Genomic DNA, 16,211 nt, shown 5'->3' on the forward strand with positions numbered 1-16,211 from the left:
ACCCACTACATCTCTTCATTCACATATGGGTCTCTTTAGACACATATAGACTTTATCATATTACTACTTGCTGTTTCCATTTCCTAATGTCATAGGTACTTTTCCACATTAACTTTTAGTCGGGAGAGGGACTGGGGATTGAACCCAGCAGCACTTTACTGCTGAGCTACCTCCTCAGCCCTTTCTATTTTTTATTTTGAGATAAGGTCTTGCTAAGTTGCTGAGGCTTTTGAATGTGTAATTCTCCTGCCTCAGCTTCCAGAGCTGCTGGGATTACAGGTGTGTACCACCATGCTCAGCTCTACATCAACTTTTAAAACCACTTTACTGTCCTAAGAAATCTGTTTCAACTAAAAAATGGTAAAAATAAGAACAAAACCTAGATTGTATTTATACAGCACAAAGTGAAGGCAGAACTATAACAAAGTTAATCTGAACGATGCAGCCATAGAACCTTGTCTTAAGTGACCTAACTGAAAATATTTACTCGTCCTTTGCCTAATTTTCATCTTCCAGACTCTGCCTGAATACCTTTCCTCTCCTTACAAAGACCTCTACAGACATTAGTGATTTAAGTGATATTATTAGGGTCACATGGCTTCTTCACAACCCTGAGAAACTAATTTGGTCTTTTAATAAGACGAATGTCTTTAGCTTATTCAAGAATTTAATCAGCTACATTCCTAACATTTATTTACCAAATAATAAATCGAACTTAAAATTCCTCAAAATGTAGTTTCTAAATACAACTAAAAGCAGAGAGCTTAGTTTTAAGGCTATGACAGAGGCTGGCTGCCTGGATTCTCAACCATTCATTAGAAATTATTCAAAGATGGATAATGCTTATTTTTCCCAATTTTAACTCAGAATTAAGAGAATCTATAACAATAGAAATGATTAAAAGTTTGGAGAAATTATTCTTCAATAAAGGCTAAAATAATGCCATTTAAATCTGAGAACTCATTATTCATTCTTAACAGAAGCCTTGTAGAATAAATTCAAATCTAAAGTAGAGAAAAAAAGGATAAAAGGTGATTTAAACAGCCAAATTTGATGGCAAAAAGTGATATTGTGTCACCAAATTAAAAAAAGATAATTACCGCTTACTGATCACCTATTATGTACCAGGCATTGTTTTATATACTTTAAATATAATAACTATCTCATTTAATAATTACAATTCTTAAAGTTACATAGTGCTATCTTCATTTTACTTATGTAGGTAGCCCAAGGTCAAAGAGCTAATTATGTAGGTAGCCCAAGGTCAAAGAGCTAATAAATGGTGGAACCTATGGTTTCCAGGATGGAATGGTTTCAATTGCTCAATGTGAATATTCATTGAGTGTCTATTATGTACAAGGCAATGCTGGACACTGTAAATGCTCATTTCAGTTTTGGGCACCAGAAACTCATAAGTTTGTTAAAATAATACCTTCACTCTAAAGTGTTTCAAGAAACTAAAATATCTGGGAGAAAATCTGCTTGCATGTGAATGTCACCATGTCATCCAAGGCTGTTGTGGCCTAGAAAATTTTCAGAAAACGGGAAGGAAGATACCATATAGTTAAATGCAGGTACTGCTAGATAGTATACATTTTTTTTCTTTATTCCCCATTAACCACAAGAAAGACGTTGTTAATTTGTTTTACAAATGAAGACACTAAAGGTCAGAAAAAAGCAAATTAAATCTTTCTGAGTAGGCTAAATATGCTCATCCTAGAATCAAGGAGAGGGAATAAGAGTTAGCCCAGGACCTGGTTTTAGACAACAACAGGCCAGAGAATGGTTGGTTGCAATTCTTAAAAGAACAAGAATTGAAAAATCTTCACTAACGGGCTGATTTTTTTCCTCTAATGGGCAGATAATTCCAGGCCTTTCCACATGTAGAAGTCCTGAGCTCCAGCCCTTCATTTTAAGGAGAAGGAAACCAGAGCACTGCCCAAGGTCTTAGGCAAGTAGGTTGGCAGCTGAAATAGGATCTCAGGGCACCTGCCTACCAGGCCAGGGCCCAGCCACATTTTCTAATTGGATGGTCCAGTCACCAGTTATTGCAAAGAAAGGAAAGAATGGTCATAGTTGAACCAACCCCATATTCTCACCTGCTTCCTATCCAACCAGAGTCTCCTCTAGACTTTTGGGCCACTCTATTTTGAATTTATCTGCTCTTTGTAATCTCTAACCAAGATGGGGGAAGCATGGATGAGGATTCAAGGAATCTTAAGAGGTCCTAAATTTGTCTCTGGTTCTCCAACCTTCCCATATTAGCTCTTGGATTTTAGCAATCCATGTTTTGGCATAGCAGATGTCAATCGAAATTCCTTCAGAGCAATTTAGACTTGAACCCACGAATGCTTTCTGAGTATATTAGAGTCAGATTGAAGTATTCTTACCTGTCTGAGAATTGTCTCCTGAATCACGATGAATCTTGTGAATCTAAAATCATGCAGAAGTTTGAAAGAAAGAAGAGAGATTTTAAATAGAGCATTTGCTATATTTCTCAAACAATTTAGTTATTTAAAAAAAACTCTGAAGATTTCAAGAAAGCAAAAAGTTGCAGACAGGGTGAACAGATGAAAGATGTACACCACGCGGCAAGACTACAAATGCTCTATCACCATCAGACACCCAGAACAGCTGAGCCTAAGAGCAGGCAAATACCCGAGGACCTACTTTCTAAGCAGGATGGCTATGCTCCAGTCAGCTGTTCTCATGTTGACAGTCTGCAGAAATGCAGAATGACAGAAAGTCATACCTAAATTTAAAGTAACATATATAACCTGTAATTGCTTCTCAGCTTCCTGGCTCAGGCCAAGTCTGCAGTGTCTCTCCTTATCAGTCTCATTATAACCTGTTTGTTTCAGATATTTTATAAAATGTTTCTGTAATATAAAAGTAATCTAAATTTTAGTCCAGGATTTTTTTCAGACTTTCCGAAAGGCCTTCAAATGCTCCTCAATTATAGAGCCAATTTATAAACTGTTTCTTCCTCACAATGAGATCTGAACTCATGAGATGCTGTTTTGCACCTATTTCTTTCTCATTATCAGATTTTAAATGATGCCATTAACACAAGAAATAAATATGCTTCTCTTGCTAGTGGTGGGGAACATTTTGTTCTATCACACTTATAATTGTGCTGCTTCACTGCCAATTCCACTTGCTTCCATCCAGGGCTCAGACCATTAGACCTTTTCAGCCACTCAACAAAAGGACGAGATTAACTTGGAAAATAGGATGAGTGTGTGGGACCATCAGTGGAGGAAGGTTAGGATGGCTTAGCAACATCAACTGTAATGGCTAGAAATCTCACATGTATCAGACACAGGCAAAATGGTCCAGCCTGACAGAACACTGAAACATAATCGTGTAAAATGTTTAGTGTTAAAATGAACTATTCAGCTCAGTCCCTTTCCACATAATTACAGAAACAATTACATGACCCACCTCTGTGAAACCTTGGTCATTATGTCACCAAAGGCTATTGACTCAGTTATCCCATAATATGGGGTCCTTTTATTTATTCTGTGAAGTATTTTATATTTTCCTTAAAGAATAAAGACTACTTGCTATAAAGCTATTAAGTTCAGTGTGGATTTTTATACTATACTGAAAGAATAAAACTTTTGCCTAGTTTTGTTTTCACCATCAGCTCTAGCTCAAAAGCAAGTGATTTTTAAATGCTTACTTTTTCTCTCTGAATCAAAATACATCTCCTTTTTAGGAGCAACGCCCCAAAGCTTCCCATATTACCTAAAACCCCAAACCCCCTTTCCTCATATTTTGCAGACCCACAGGCCAGCTGACTGAACAATGGAGCTCCTGAAACCTCAACATGGGCTATGTGCTGTCTGGAGAGGAACCAAATGGGTCCAGCATAAGGTCCAGCAGATTTGCAAACCAATCCGGTTTTTCTTGGGAGAATGTACCCCATCCACTGAGGGTAAGAAGAGTGACTAGGGAAGGATGACAGGTACTAGTCCCATCTTCTGGGGTGTCTCTGCTGCATCTGTCTCCACACAGGATGCTGCACATGGTACTTTCTAAGCTGGATGCACTGCCCCCAGATTGGCTCATGGGCCTTTGAACTGCTCTCTCTCTCTGCGTCTACTGCCAGCAGGAGAGCCCAGAGATACTCCTTGCTTTGAAATCAGAGATTCCCCAGGGCTGCATCAGCATCTACTGCCCAGATCCTTTGTTGTGATTCACTTTGTGATGCTTTGAACCAGTGGCAGAACCAGAAGACCTGTCTCTGTCACACCCCAGCAGTGCTGGGTTTTTAAATGAAGCTCTCTGATGATCTGTGTGCCTCTCCTGAATACTCCATTTTACAACTTGAGTTCACTTGGATGACAAATTCTCTTAGAATGAGAATTTCTTCTAGAGATCTAAACCCACCAGTCATTTATAACTTGGTAGGACATATTCCATCAAAATTATTTTCCTCATAACCCCTAGTTGAGCTGAGAATATAAATAGGGGGATGAGTGGTTCTGTAGTTCCATGTTCTCTGTGGTGGGCAGCTCGGGGAGGCTCACAGGCTTGAGGACTGTGGGGCAGGAAGAGGGTTAAGCTTCACCCTGTGACAACACACATCTCTTACATGTTTCCCAAGACTGGCAACTTTCCATTTGCAATGTAATCATACAACACCCTTGCAAGTGGGGAAGTAGCACCATTCCTTTGGACAGACAAGGAAGTTGAGGTTTTAAACTTCCCTATGACACACAGCTAGTACACAGAGCTCAACATCAAGCCGTGGTCCAAAACCAATTGCTCCGTCAGAGAGAGGCTCCAGAAAGGAATTCTCACACTTTGACTTATTAAACTGGGGTCTAAGGAAATATCTCTTGGATCTATGCACAACATCTATTTGAAAAAATAATTCTCCTTGAGATTTTGGGGATGGTTTGAATTTCTCTGATCAAAAGGTTTATCACATGTTTGCTAAAGCAAAAAGGTCAGAATTCAATGTACTCATGCCATCACTCTTTACACAGTGTGATGCGTTTTTCCCTTTATAAAATCTTAAAATGTAGAATATTTTCATGTGCAGAACTGGCTTGGAATGGTGATACTGTGCATTACTGGAAGACCAGAGGCTTTGGCACTATGGTTTATGCAACATGAAATCCACCATCCCTGGCCTGTGAAGTTCTCTGTCAGAGCTCAAAGCTAGAGTTTATCAGCATGTCCTTGGGGACTTCCAGCTTAAGGGAGGACTCATGATTTTAAACCTTTAATTACTTAAAATACCATAGGCTGCCACAAATTTTTCTGTTGTGCTAAATGCTATGTTTACAAACACTTGGTTATGCTTAACTCTAAAAAGCATTGTTTCTTAAAAAATAATCACTTAAAAATTATATTTTCCTCCTCCACACCCACCACCAGAATGTCTAAAACTAAAGAAAAAATTTTTCAAGGATGAAGATCTACTGAAACCTTTAACATGATGTTGGAGGGAATATAAAATGGTATGACCACTTTGAGAAAAGGTCTAGCAGGAATATGGATATGGATGGATGGATGGATGGATATATATATATATATATATATATATATATATATATATATATATCCCCTATGACCCAATAGTTCTATCCCTAAGTATTTACCCAAGTATTTACCCAAGAAAAACAAGAGCTTTTATTCATAGAAAAACTTGTATAAGAATGTTCAAAGCAGCCCAGAGCGGGAAACAGCCCAGGAATCTAAGATTAGGAGAAGTACAATGCAGAGGATTGAGGCAAAAGAATAGTTAGTAATAAAAAGGGGAAAACATTACTGATACATACAAAATAGATGAGTCTCAAAAACATTATGATGAGGAAAAGAAGCCAAGCACAACAGAGTGCACCTGGGTGAAGCTCTATCCAACCTATGACTAAACATTCACACATAGTGGTTCTATCTAGGGTGGGCAGGACAGGGGTGGAGGGTGCAAACGGTCATGAGGGAACTGGGGGGACAGAGAAGCCTGTTTTTTTCTTGATGGCACTGGGGTTGCAGAGCTATCTGCATTTGTCAAAACTCAGAGGAAACCGTACTTAAGATTTGTACATGTCACTGTAAATAATTTCTACCTTTAAAAAAATCAACATTAAATTCCAGTTAGTAGGGTGGGGGGCATGTGGCTCAGAGGTAGAGTGCTCACCCACCATGTATGAGGCACTGGGTTCGATCCTCAGCACCACATAAAAATAAAATAAAGATATTTATTGTGTTTAAAAATAAAATTCCAGTTAATAATATGCAAGTTGATCTGAAAATATGCTGGCATTCATAACTTTGGATACCTGGAAATCTATGAAAAAACAGAATGGACTGGGGGATGTCTAGAGGGACCCAAACAGACACATGATTGAGCAAAATGCTAATAACTGAACCAAGGTGGTTATGCTTGGTTATGCTTAACTCTAAAAAGCACAATGAATTCTGGATTTTTGTATGCACAAATCACTTAAAGTTATTCACTTAAAGTTCTTCCAAATCTTCTATTTGTTTAAAACCTTTCATAAAAATGTGTTTGGAAAATTGTGTGTTCCACTTAGTATAAGGTTTGATGGTTAAAATTCAGAGGTCTGAAGTACAATTTTAAAATCTGTGAAATAAAGAAGATGAAGGAAATTGAGAACAGCCTGGAACCAAATGAGGTGAATGACATATCACAGTCTCTGGGACTCCCTACCATGAGCCTGGGCATGAGATGATGCTCTATATCAAACCATAACTAGGAAAAAAAACATAACTAAGGAATTATAAACAGCAACTATCAATCTAAGAAGTGTAATGTTTACTTAGGTAACCATTTAAAATACTCATTTAATTCATTTGATTGATTTTATAAACTGTGGAGAAATTCTTGGAGGAAAGTCCTGAGATATAATGACATGAAAGCATCACTTTTAATGATGATGTATTCAAATCAAGCTTAAAAAAAAAACCAAACATATGATTTTTTTAGCAATTAAAATGAGTCAACCCATGGGCTGAGGTTGTGGCTCAGAGCACTTGCCTTGCATGCATGAGGCCTTGGGTTTGGTCCTCAGCACCACATCAAACAAATAAATAAAAACTAAAAAAAAAAAAAATTTAAAAAATGAGTCAACTCCAAATGAAAAAAAAATTAAACAACCCTAGGAATAACTTACTGATTATAAATTTTAAACCCCAAACAAGTAATGTAGAATTTGGTAGAGGAAAGAATAAATAAATAAATAAATAACAGTATCTAAAATGAGTCAAGGACAGGATAAATACAACAAACACGTCAGCAAATAAATACTTAATGCCTCCTTCAGCATTCAGTTTAGAATCACCTTGGGAAGGTGAATAGTATTTGGCAGCAAAGTGTGTGTATGATTTTGTCCTTACTGAACAATAAGGTCAAAGGTATCAGAATCACAATTAAATTAACAGCTACCTCAGTCTTCAAGCATGGATCCTCCTTCTGCTTCCTTTTCTTTCCCTAGCCTGTGTCCAGCCCATCAGCCCATCCTGTCAAATCTCTTTCCAATACCCCTGGGATCGGCTGCATCTTTCTAGCATCAGAATGCAGGCTACCATCAGCGCTTTTCTGGACTTGCCAATACCCCCAGCCCAGTCCATCTCAATTTTATAGCCAGTACAAGCTTGCATAATCCCTTCACCTTCTGCTTAAAACTCCCACTTCTCATTGGTCTTGGGGGCAACTCTGGATAGCAATCTGGCTGGAAAGCTCTGCCATTGGCCTGGCCCCTGCCAGCTCTATGGCTGGGACTCTGCCCACTACTCTTAGCCACGGGCCATACTGGCTTCCTTTCCATTTCTCTGATTCTCCCATGTCCTTTATTACCTCATGACCTTTGCATGTGTGTCTCCTCTGCTCTGGAAGTTTCCCAAATCAGTCTTTGTCCTCCAGATTTTAGCTCAGATGTGATTTGCACAGGAAAGGCTTCCCTGATATTTCCTGCCTGTCTTTACAAGGTCAAGCCCTACTGTCACATGTTCTCAATGGACTTTTCTCCTATTGGATTTACTGTAGTTCACAACTTTGCATTTTTTGACTAACGTCTGTTCCTCTGCCAAACTATAAGTTCTATGGACAGGAGCTATTTCTAATTTGATGGCCTTTGTATACCACTGCTAACACAGTACCTAATACACAGAGCTAACAAATATAACATGAATCCATAAGATACTGAGATGAACCAGACTCTTTTTATCTTAGAGCTGTGGGGAAGATATTGTTATTAATGATTTGGCCATCATATTGGTCTTTGTTGATTATGCTTAATGTTTATGCCTCTGAAGAAATTAATTTGTAAATTGTTTCATGACAAAACACATGAAAATTTACCATAAAAGGTGGTTTTTCAAAAAGCAAAGACAATATTGACTTAAAAAAATACATTCCTGTGCTCTGATATATATAATCCTGCTACACAAATCAGACAGGCAAAGAGTTTTATGGGTGAGAAATCAAAGTCATCAAATACCTGAATGCAATCTCATCCCTGACTAGGTTCCCCGAGCCTCTGAGAGATTCTCTAATAACATTTCTCATTGGATTCATTAGTAAAAATGGTTGATATTATTAACAAACAAAAATGCTGTTCAAATCCATCCATATATTTGTAATAAAATTGGAAATGACTAAAATATTTCTTGATCTCATAGTCAAATGCTGACTTTGATAAAAGATCTGGATCAATGTTTTCAAACTCAAAATTTATTGCTATTTTTCTGTGTCCCCCGAAATGTTATGAAAAGGGGTAGAAAGTTGATTAAGATGAACAAAAGTACTATTTACTTTAAAAATCAGGGTAGCTTCAAAGTTGGCTTATTAAGAAATCCATTTTTTAAAGACTAAACATTCTTATCTAAAGCTTCCCAACAAAACTAAATGCTTTCATGCATGTGACAAGACCCCTTTGATGAGGAGAAGTTCTAGTGCTGGATGAATTGATCTGAGCACAGAAACAGTCATTTGAGACCCTCCCTTCATTTACATGTAATGAAATAGCAAAGTGGTGTCATACAGAACATCTTTGATCATCTTTCTTTACTGAAAGTACTTTGATGAGTATTTTCTCAAAAAGTGAAAGGATCTGATACCTAGATCAAAGATCTTTTCTGTCTGCTCTGTTTTCAAAGACCACTTCAAAACACACTTCTCAACACTCATACCCAAGCAGTCCCCAAACACAGGAACAAAGTACCTCATGCAACGTCCTGGGTCCCTGTCCCCATGATACCTTTGCACAGCCATAGACAAGCTGTGGCCACTTGTGTTCATGTATTCTGAGCTTCAGTTCTCAAAATCCTGGAGCATCAAGACAGAAGAGGGTTTGCACAGATGCTGAACCTAATCTATGGGGTAACTTCTCTTAACATCAATAAATTTTAAGATTTTAATAGGCCCAGCACAACAGTGTCCCTTCTCTTTAATCTCAACGGCAATTAAAAATGTTATGTATATCAAAGCAACATGGATTGGTTTGATATGAATGAAAGGGCATATGAATTTTTAAGATTTCACAAGACTAAAAAGAAAAATTCCAAGCTGTTTTATCAGATCGTTTTCCATATGCCAGACAAACCTAGGTTTCCTCTCCTCTATTACAGATATTTTCTTGGAAAAGTTTAAGCATCCCTCTCCTGTGCGATGCCAGATCAACATGTTCAGTTACCACTGGTGTACCTTGATCAAACATATCTGATTTCCCAGGGCTTTATTTGTGCCCACTGGCTCTACATTCAGCAAGCATTTTTAAGAGCCTTTATAGAGAGGCACTTTCATGGTTTAGCCCAGTGATAGTCATTTTCATATCCTTATCTCATGGAAAAACAGTAATGCAAACTGCCATTCAGGCTTAAATGTTATAACTTTCTTCATTTGTCCAATTTCTCTTTTAATGATTTTCAAACACCTATGGTGAAGTGCCACTGTACTTGATAACCTGACAAATACTGAGTTTTGGATCAGAATTACCTGGAGCCCTGTTAAAACAGATCTCAGGCCCCCTGTACTCTGATATACATAATCCTGATACACAAATCAGACAGGCAAAGACCAAGCATTTGGGTCTCTTGGAGTCCTGGGTCAGGCTCAAGCCTCAGGTAGGGACCATGTGGTAACGTGTGAACACCTTTATGCTCCAGGTATGGTTGGTTCACCAGAGATGTTGGAGACACCAGGGAGTCTGTTAAAACTACTAACTCTTTGTCTCTCTCCAGACTCAGGGAATCAGAATCTACATTGTAACACTTAATCTCCAGGTGATTCAATTACACATTATAGTTTGAGAAACACTAGTTAAGTGAAAAGATCACAGGTTTTCCCCAACAGATCTTTTATGCCTCCATTTCTAGTTGTACAGACTGAGGTACTTAGAAGCTTCACCTGCTCTCAGTTTCCTTAGGGGAAAATGGTGACCAATATCAACTGTATTGTAGGGTTGTTCAGAGAAACAGAACCATCAGGGTATATGGAGAGATATACAAGGGTGGGAGGTTATGATGCAAATTGGCTCATGGTTTACAGAGACTAGAAAGTCCCATCTGTAAACTGAAGAACGAGGGAGTCTAGTGGTATAAGTTTGAGAGTCCAAAACCCTAAGATCCTAGAACAGCAATGACAACCTCTTTGGGAAAAACTCTCCCAAACATACCCAGAAAGAAGGTTTCACCAACTATTTATGTATTTTTTAACCCAGACAAGCTGACACTTGGAGTTAACGATTATACTTACTTTTAAGAATCTAAGAGGTTCAAATAAGATAATGTGTGCAAAGGACCTGGCCTGCAAGCTTCAAGCTGATCTCTGAAGGGCTTGCTAACACTCTCTTCAGGGCTCAGCCCTTGTATATTCTGGTTCAGCAGTTTGGGTAAGGGTTGACACTTTGCATTCCTTTTTTTGCTTTGCTTCGCTTTTGTGTGCATGGCCAGTAGGTACTGGGGATCAAACCCCTATTTTTTCTAAATTTTATTTTGAGACAGGGTCCACTCCTTTGCCCAGGCTGGCCTCAAACTTGTGATCCTCTTGTCTCTGTCTCCCAAGTAGTGGGATTATAGTTCTGTGCCACTGCACACAGTGAAGCTGCATTTCTACTAAGTCCCCAGGTGATGCTGAGCCTGTAGGTCCAGGGGCATGTTTTGAGAACCCGTGGCCTGGCCCATACTGTGGCCCAGATAATGTCTACTCCCTCTGCTTCTCTTTCACAGATGAATTCTGTTTGTTGAGAATCTGGATTCAGTGATGCTTAATGCTTGCTATTTCAAGATCGATTTGAGTTTAATTTCCTCCAAAGCTTAAATATGAGCACATGTGGTGTGTTTTGCCGAGCAGTTTACATGCAAGCAGCACACTTGTGTTCCTCAATTGCATGCTGTAATTTCCTCCATCCTGTGTCCTCTCAGTGCACAGGGAAAAGAAGAACTTAAATACAAACAGCTTCAGGAAGAAATTTCATTTTGCTTAATGTTTCTTGTTCTTGAAAAATTGTTAATGATGGATGGCACTTTTGCTACACAAAGTATAAACCCACATGCCTGCTGGATTTTGTCGAAAGAATGAGGAAATTACAAAGATCTAACATTTTCCCACTCCTGTTACTTCAGCCCTCAACAGAGAGTCATTAAACTACTTAATGACACCAGGGCTTCATTTGCACTCTGATTAGCATAAGATAGAAGCGATCCTCAGGACCAATGCTTAATAAATCAGGTCTCCAGAGAGCTACCAAGATCTACTGCAGAGGTGGGGACAGCACAAAGGAAAAATTAGTAATAGCAAGAGGACAGGAACATAAAACAGTTTTATCATTCTGTGTACCAAGTTTCTGAAAATGTTGTTCATTAGAATCTTTGTTTACATTTGGTAAACAATCATGCCCAGGAGTAAAAGGGCATCTCTAATTGATCCCTTATCTGCTAAAGCAACTCAAGAAATGTTTATTGAGACAAAAATAATTAGATCTCCATCTCTATCCTCAAGGGATTTAACTGTCAATAGCAGACAAAGACAGATGCTGTCATAATTGAGTTGGTTCATTCTTGAGCACATTACTATGTGCCAGGTGATGTTCTAGATACTGGGGTGGGGGTGGGGTGGGGGGGGGTGGCAGAGGACAAGAGAGAAAGCTTCCTCTCTCAAGGACCTAGTTCAAGAATAGCCAAAGACAGCATTTCTCAAAGGCTGGGAAGTCGAAGAGTTAGAAGGTAAGTTGTGGGCATTCCCAAACTTGACACTAAATAAACTCAATCCACACATACAAATCATTTGTTCCTTGGGATGCTGCCACCATTCCTAGTACAGGGCGGCCGGTCTGAGGGCCAGTCCAGGGAGAAATCCTAGGACGTGAGACCACTCACCCAATTTGTCTGGAAATGCTCCTTTAGAAATGAAGGCACAGGAGGGGTATTAAACAACACTCCTGTGCTCTGAAAAAGGCTAGCAAAATGGACATATCAAACCGCATTTGTCATTTTTTAAAAGTATACAAATCTCAGGTGGCATGCACAGATTTTTTTTTCCCAATTTAAAAAATGGTACCCACAGCCAAGCAGGAACATGGTTACTAGCATGCTGTAACTAACTTTTTCTTGGAGCCAAATGCACTGGACTATGAGTGTCCTGATGACAGGCTACTTCCAGGAGGTTATTATAGGGAGATTCAGTTCTCTGGGGTGACCTGGCTGATGGAAGGGAGACAGGAATAGGTGGCAGCCAGTGTAGTCAGGAAACATTCTCACTTTAAACAAATATAAATGTTCTTTCACTGCTGAGGGAGTGCACCTGAGCCTTCATGCCAGAGGTCCCCACAGTATATTTATACCCTTGGGCCCTGAGGCTGCCTCCAGTGGCAAAACTAACCCTCATGACACTGAAGCTCTATTTCAAGTGAGAATAATGCATAGTATGGCTTAGGAGGTTGTTCATCACCCTACAAAAACAACTGTTGGTATGGTGTCCCAGAGTGGCCATATCACTGTGTTTGTGGGGCCAAAATACAGCATCCAAACATCACATACCCAGCAACTATATTGAAATTTTCCTGAAAAAATAGCTGGGAAGTGTTCCTCAGTGTCCAAAAAATGCCATATTAATAATGTAATTTCTCAAGAATTAGAGGCCATAGAGTTGAGAGAAGTATGTTTGAAATGATGTGATTCCCTCTATGGTCTGCAGGCAGTTAAGGTACCTACTGATATGCCATAGAGGGAGGCATCTGATGTCAAGTGGCTGGAGCATTTGCTTAAAGGCACAAAACTTTCCAGAGAGAGGGAAGGACAGAATAAACATGCCTGCTGCCTTACCAATCTTCCATATCAAGAGTAGCAAATATTTGAGGCAATTTTCTCTAAATTTCTGTAATATGCATATATTATATGTGTGTATATAATAACATTGTTTTGTGGATTTTACCATGGATGTAGATGCAATATATATGTAAACTATAGCATAAAAGAGAGGAGGAAAAGTGTAAATGAACCTTAAAATTGCATGAGTTTCTATGTTTCACATGAATTGGCATAATATTAGTAGACATAATATTACACAGTAGACTGTGTAAAGTTAAAGGTGTACAGTAATCCTGAGGGAAACCATTTAAAAATGTAGAGATTAACTACAAAGCCAATGGATAAAGTGGAATTTTAAAAACTTGTTCAAATAATCTAAAAGAAGGCTCATATAAAGGAACTGAGAAAAAAATGAAGAGCACAAGTGCAAACAGAAAACAAAGGATAAAATGGTAGACCTGAGTCCAAACTTATTGATGATTACATTAAATGTTAATGAATTAAATGCAACAATTTAAAACCAGATTGTTAGAATTGATGAAAAGATCAAACCTTAATACGCTCTCCATAAGAAATTCACCTTAAAAAGACACAGATCGAAAGTACATGGATGAGAAAAGATACATGATGCAAACAGAAAGGCATAAGAAGGCTGCAGTGGCTATATTCAATCAAATAAAATAGATTATAAGAGTGTCACTAGATATTAAAAAGGAACATTTTAGAATGACAAAAGGTCTGATTCATCATAAACACATAGTAAATGTGTGTGTGCATGTGTGCATGCTACTTTACAACAGAGCTTCAAAACACATGCAAAATTTTGATTAGGGAAAAATAAACAAATTCACAATCATAATTAAAGATCTAAGCATTTCTCTCTTGGCATTTGTTTAGAACTAGAAAAAATTAGCAAATACAGAAAATATGAATAACATTATCAATCATTTTGGTCTAATTGAGATTTATAGAACACTCCACCCAATAAGGGAAGAATATATACTCTTTTCAACTCAACTGGGAATATTGACTATCTGGCCCATACATCATGTTTCAATAAATCTGAATGGATTCAAATAACACAAAGTATGTTCTCTGACCACAATGGATTAAATTTGAAACTATTAACAGAAAAATATCTATAAAATCTCCAAATATTTAGAAACCAAACCCAACAAACAATTTCTGAATATCCCATGAACCAAGAAGAAATTCAAGGGAAATTATAACATATTTTGAACTGAATGAAAGAAAACAATGTAGGACTTTGAGTCCTTGGGTGAAAACAATGCACACGTGTTGAATTCCACTGCGATAGAAGAGAGGAGAAGAACATTGGGAGCCTATGTAGAGTTTCCTCCAGACTCTGCCTGATATATCTTTTCCTCTAATGACTATTGTAATAAAATAGCCACAAATACAACTGCCTTTGAATCCTTGTCTTTCTGGTGAATCACCAAACAGATGGGTGGTCTTGGAACCTCCCAATAAAACAACATATCAACATTTCAGGGAGGCACACAAAGACCTCTATACTGAAAACTATAAAACACTCCAGAGAGATATTACAGATCTAAACAAATGGAGAAGTATACCATGTTCATGGATTGGAGGACTATCATTAAATATTGATTCACTCCAATTTATCTACAACTTCAATGCATTCCTAATAATAAACTTAGCAGGCTTTGGGGTAAATATTATCAAGCTAATTATACATTTTGTGTAGTAGAGCAAAGAACACAGGATAACTAATCAGTTGGATAACTTACATTATCTGACTATGAGACTTACTATGAGGTAATTAAGAGGGTGTTATGGTTTGGAGATGATGTGTCCCCCCAAAACTGTTAATGCAGCTTTTTCCTGTGTTAATGCAGGCAAAATGTTTGGACTGTGAGAGCAGCAACCTAATCAGTCCATCCTAGTTTGAATGGACTGGGTGGTAACTGTAGGCAGATGAGGAACTATTACAGGAGGCATCTTTCTGTGGGCATCTTTCCTGTGGCCCCTTCCCTGCCACTCTCTCTGCTTAATGGATGCCATAAGTAGTACTGCTCCACCACACCCTTCCACCACGATGTGCTGCCTCACCTTGGGCCCAGAACAATAGGCTCAGCTCTCTGTGGATTGAGAGCTCACAAACCATAAGCCCCAAATGAACTTTTCCTTCTCTAAGTTGTTCTGGTCGGGTATTTTCATCACAGCAATAAAAAGCTGACTAAAAATGTATGCAATTGACATACAGATTAACACATATATCAATGCAATAGAATAGAGTCCAGAGGTAGTAATACTGTACAATCATTTGACCTTTGGTAAAGGTGCCAAGGCAATCCAATGAAGAAAGGAAAGTCATTTCAACAAATGGTTGAATTTCAATAATTGAGTATCCAGATGGACAAATATTAAGCTTGATCCTATTTGACACTACAAACAAAAAAGAATTCTATATGGATTACAGATATACATGTAAGAGAAAACCACAAAGCCTTTAAAGGAAAATATAAAATATCTTTATGGCCTGGGTATAAGCAAAGTTTTCTGAGGTAAGTCACTGAAAGCAATAACAAAAACATACTAGTAAATTGAACAAATTATTAATTATAAATGTCAAATCAAAAACTTCTCTTCATGAAAATTCTGTTAAATGAATAGAAAAGCTAGCGTGGAAGAAAATATTAGTAAAACATATATATCTAGCAATAGATTGATGTATAAAGTATTTCTACTACTCAATAATAAAAATAGTCCAATAAAAAGTGGCAAAGACTTTGAATAGACCCTTTGAATTAACCTTTATGAAAGGTCAATAAGACATGGAAAAATTTTTCAACATTAATTATCAGAGAAGTGCAAATTAAAACCTATACACCTGATAGAACAGCTAAAATTGTAAAGACTGGCAACACAGTCTTTACAAACAA

The 16,211-nt window shown here is 37.9% G+C and overlaps 1 protein-coding gene across 4 annotated transcripts in view; it reads right to left on the reverse strand.

Moving 5' to 3' along the window:
- Positions 1-16,211, reverse strand: part of PDE8B (phosphodiesterase 8B) — a 215,026-nt gene that overhangs the window by 28,658 nt on the left and 170,157 nt on the right. For all 4 annotated transcript variants that reach the window (XM_081307174.1, XM_081307172.1, XM_081307171.1 and 1 more), the window contains one exon: positions 2,391-2,433. In XM_081307174.1, coding sequence (XP_081163300.1) covers positions 2,391-2,433 — 43 coding nt within the window. The remainder of the gene's footprint in view (positions 1-2,390; positions 2,434-16,211) is intronic.

The sequence above is a fragment of the Spermophilus citellus genome (assembly GCF_964194105.1).
Source record: "Spermophilus citellus genome assembly, chromosome: 1".
NCBI lineage: Eukaryota > Metazoa > Chordata > Mammalia > Rodentia > Sciuridae > Spermophilus > Spermophilus citellus.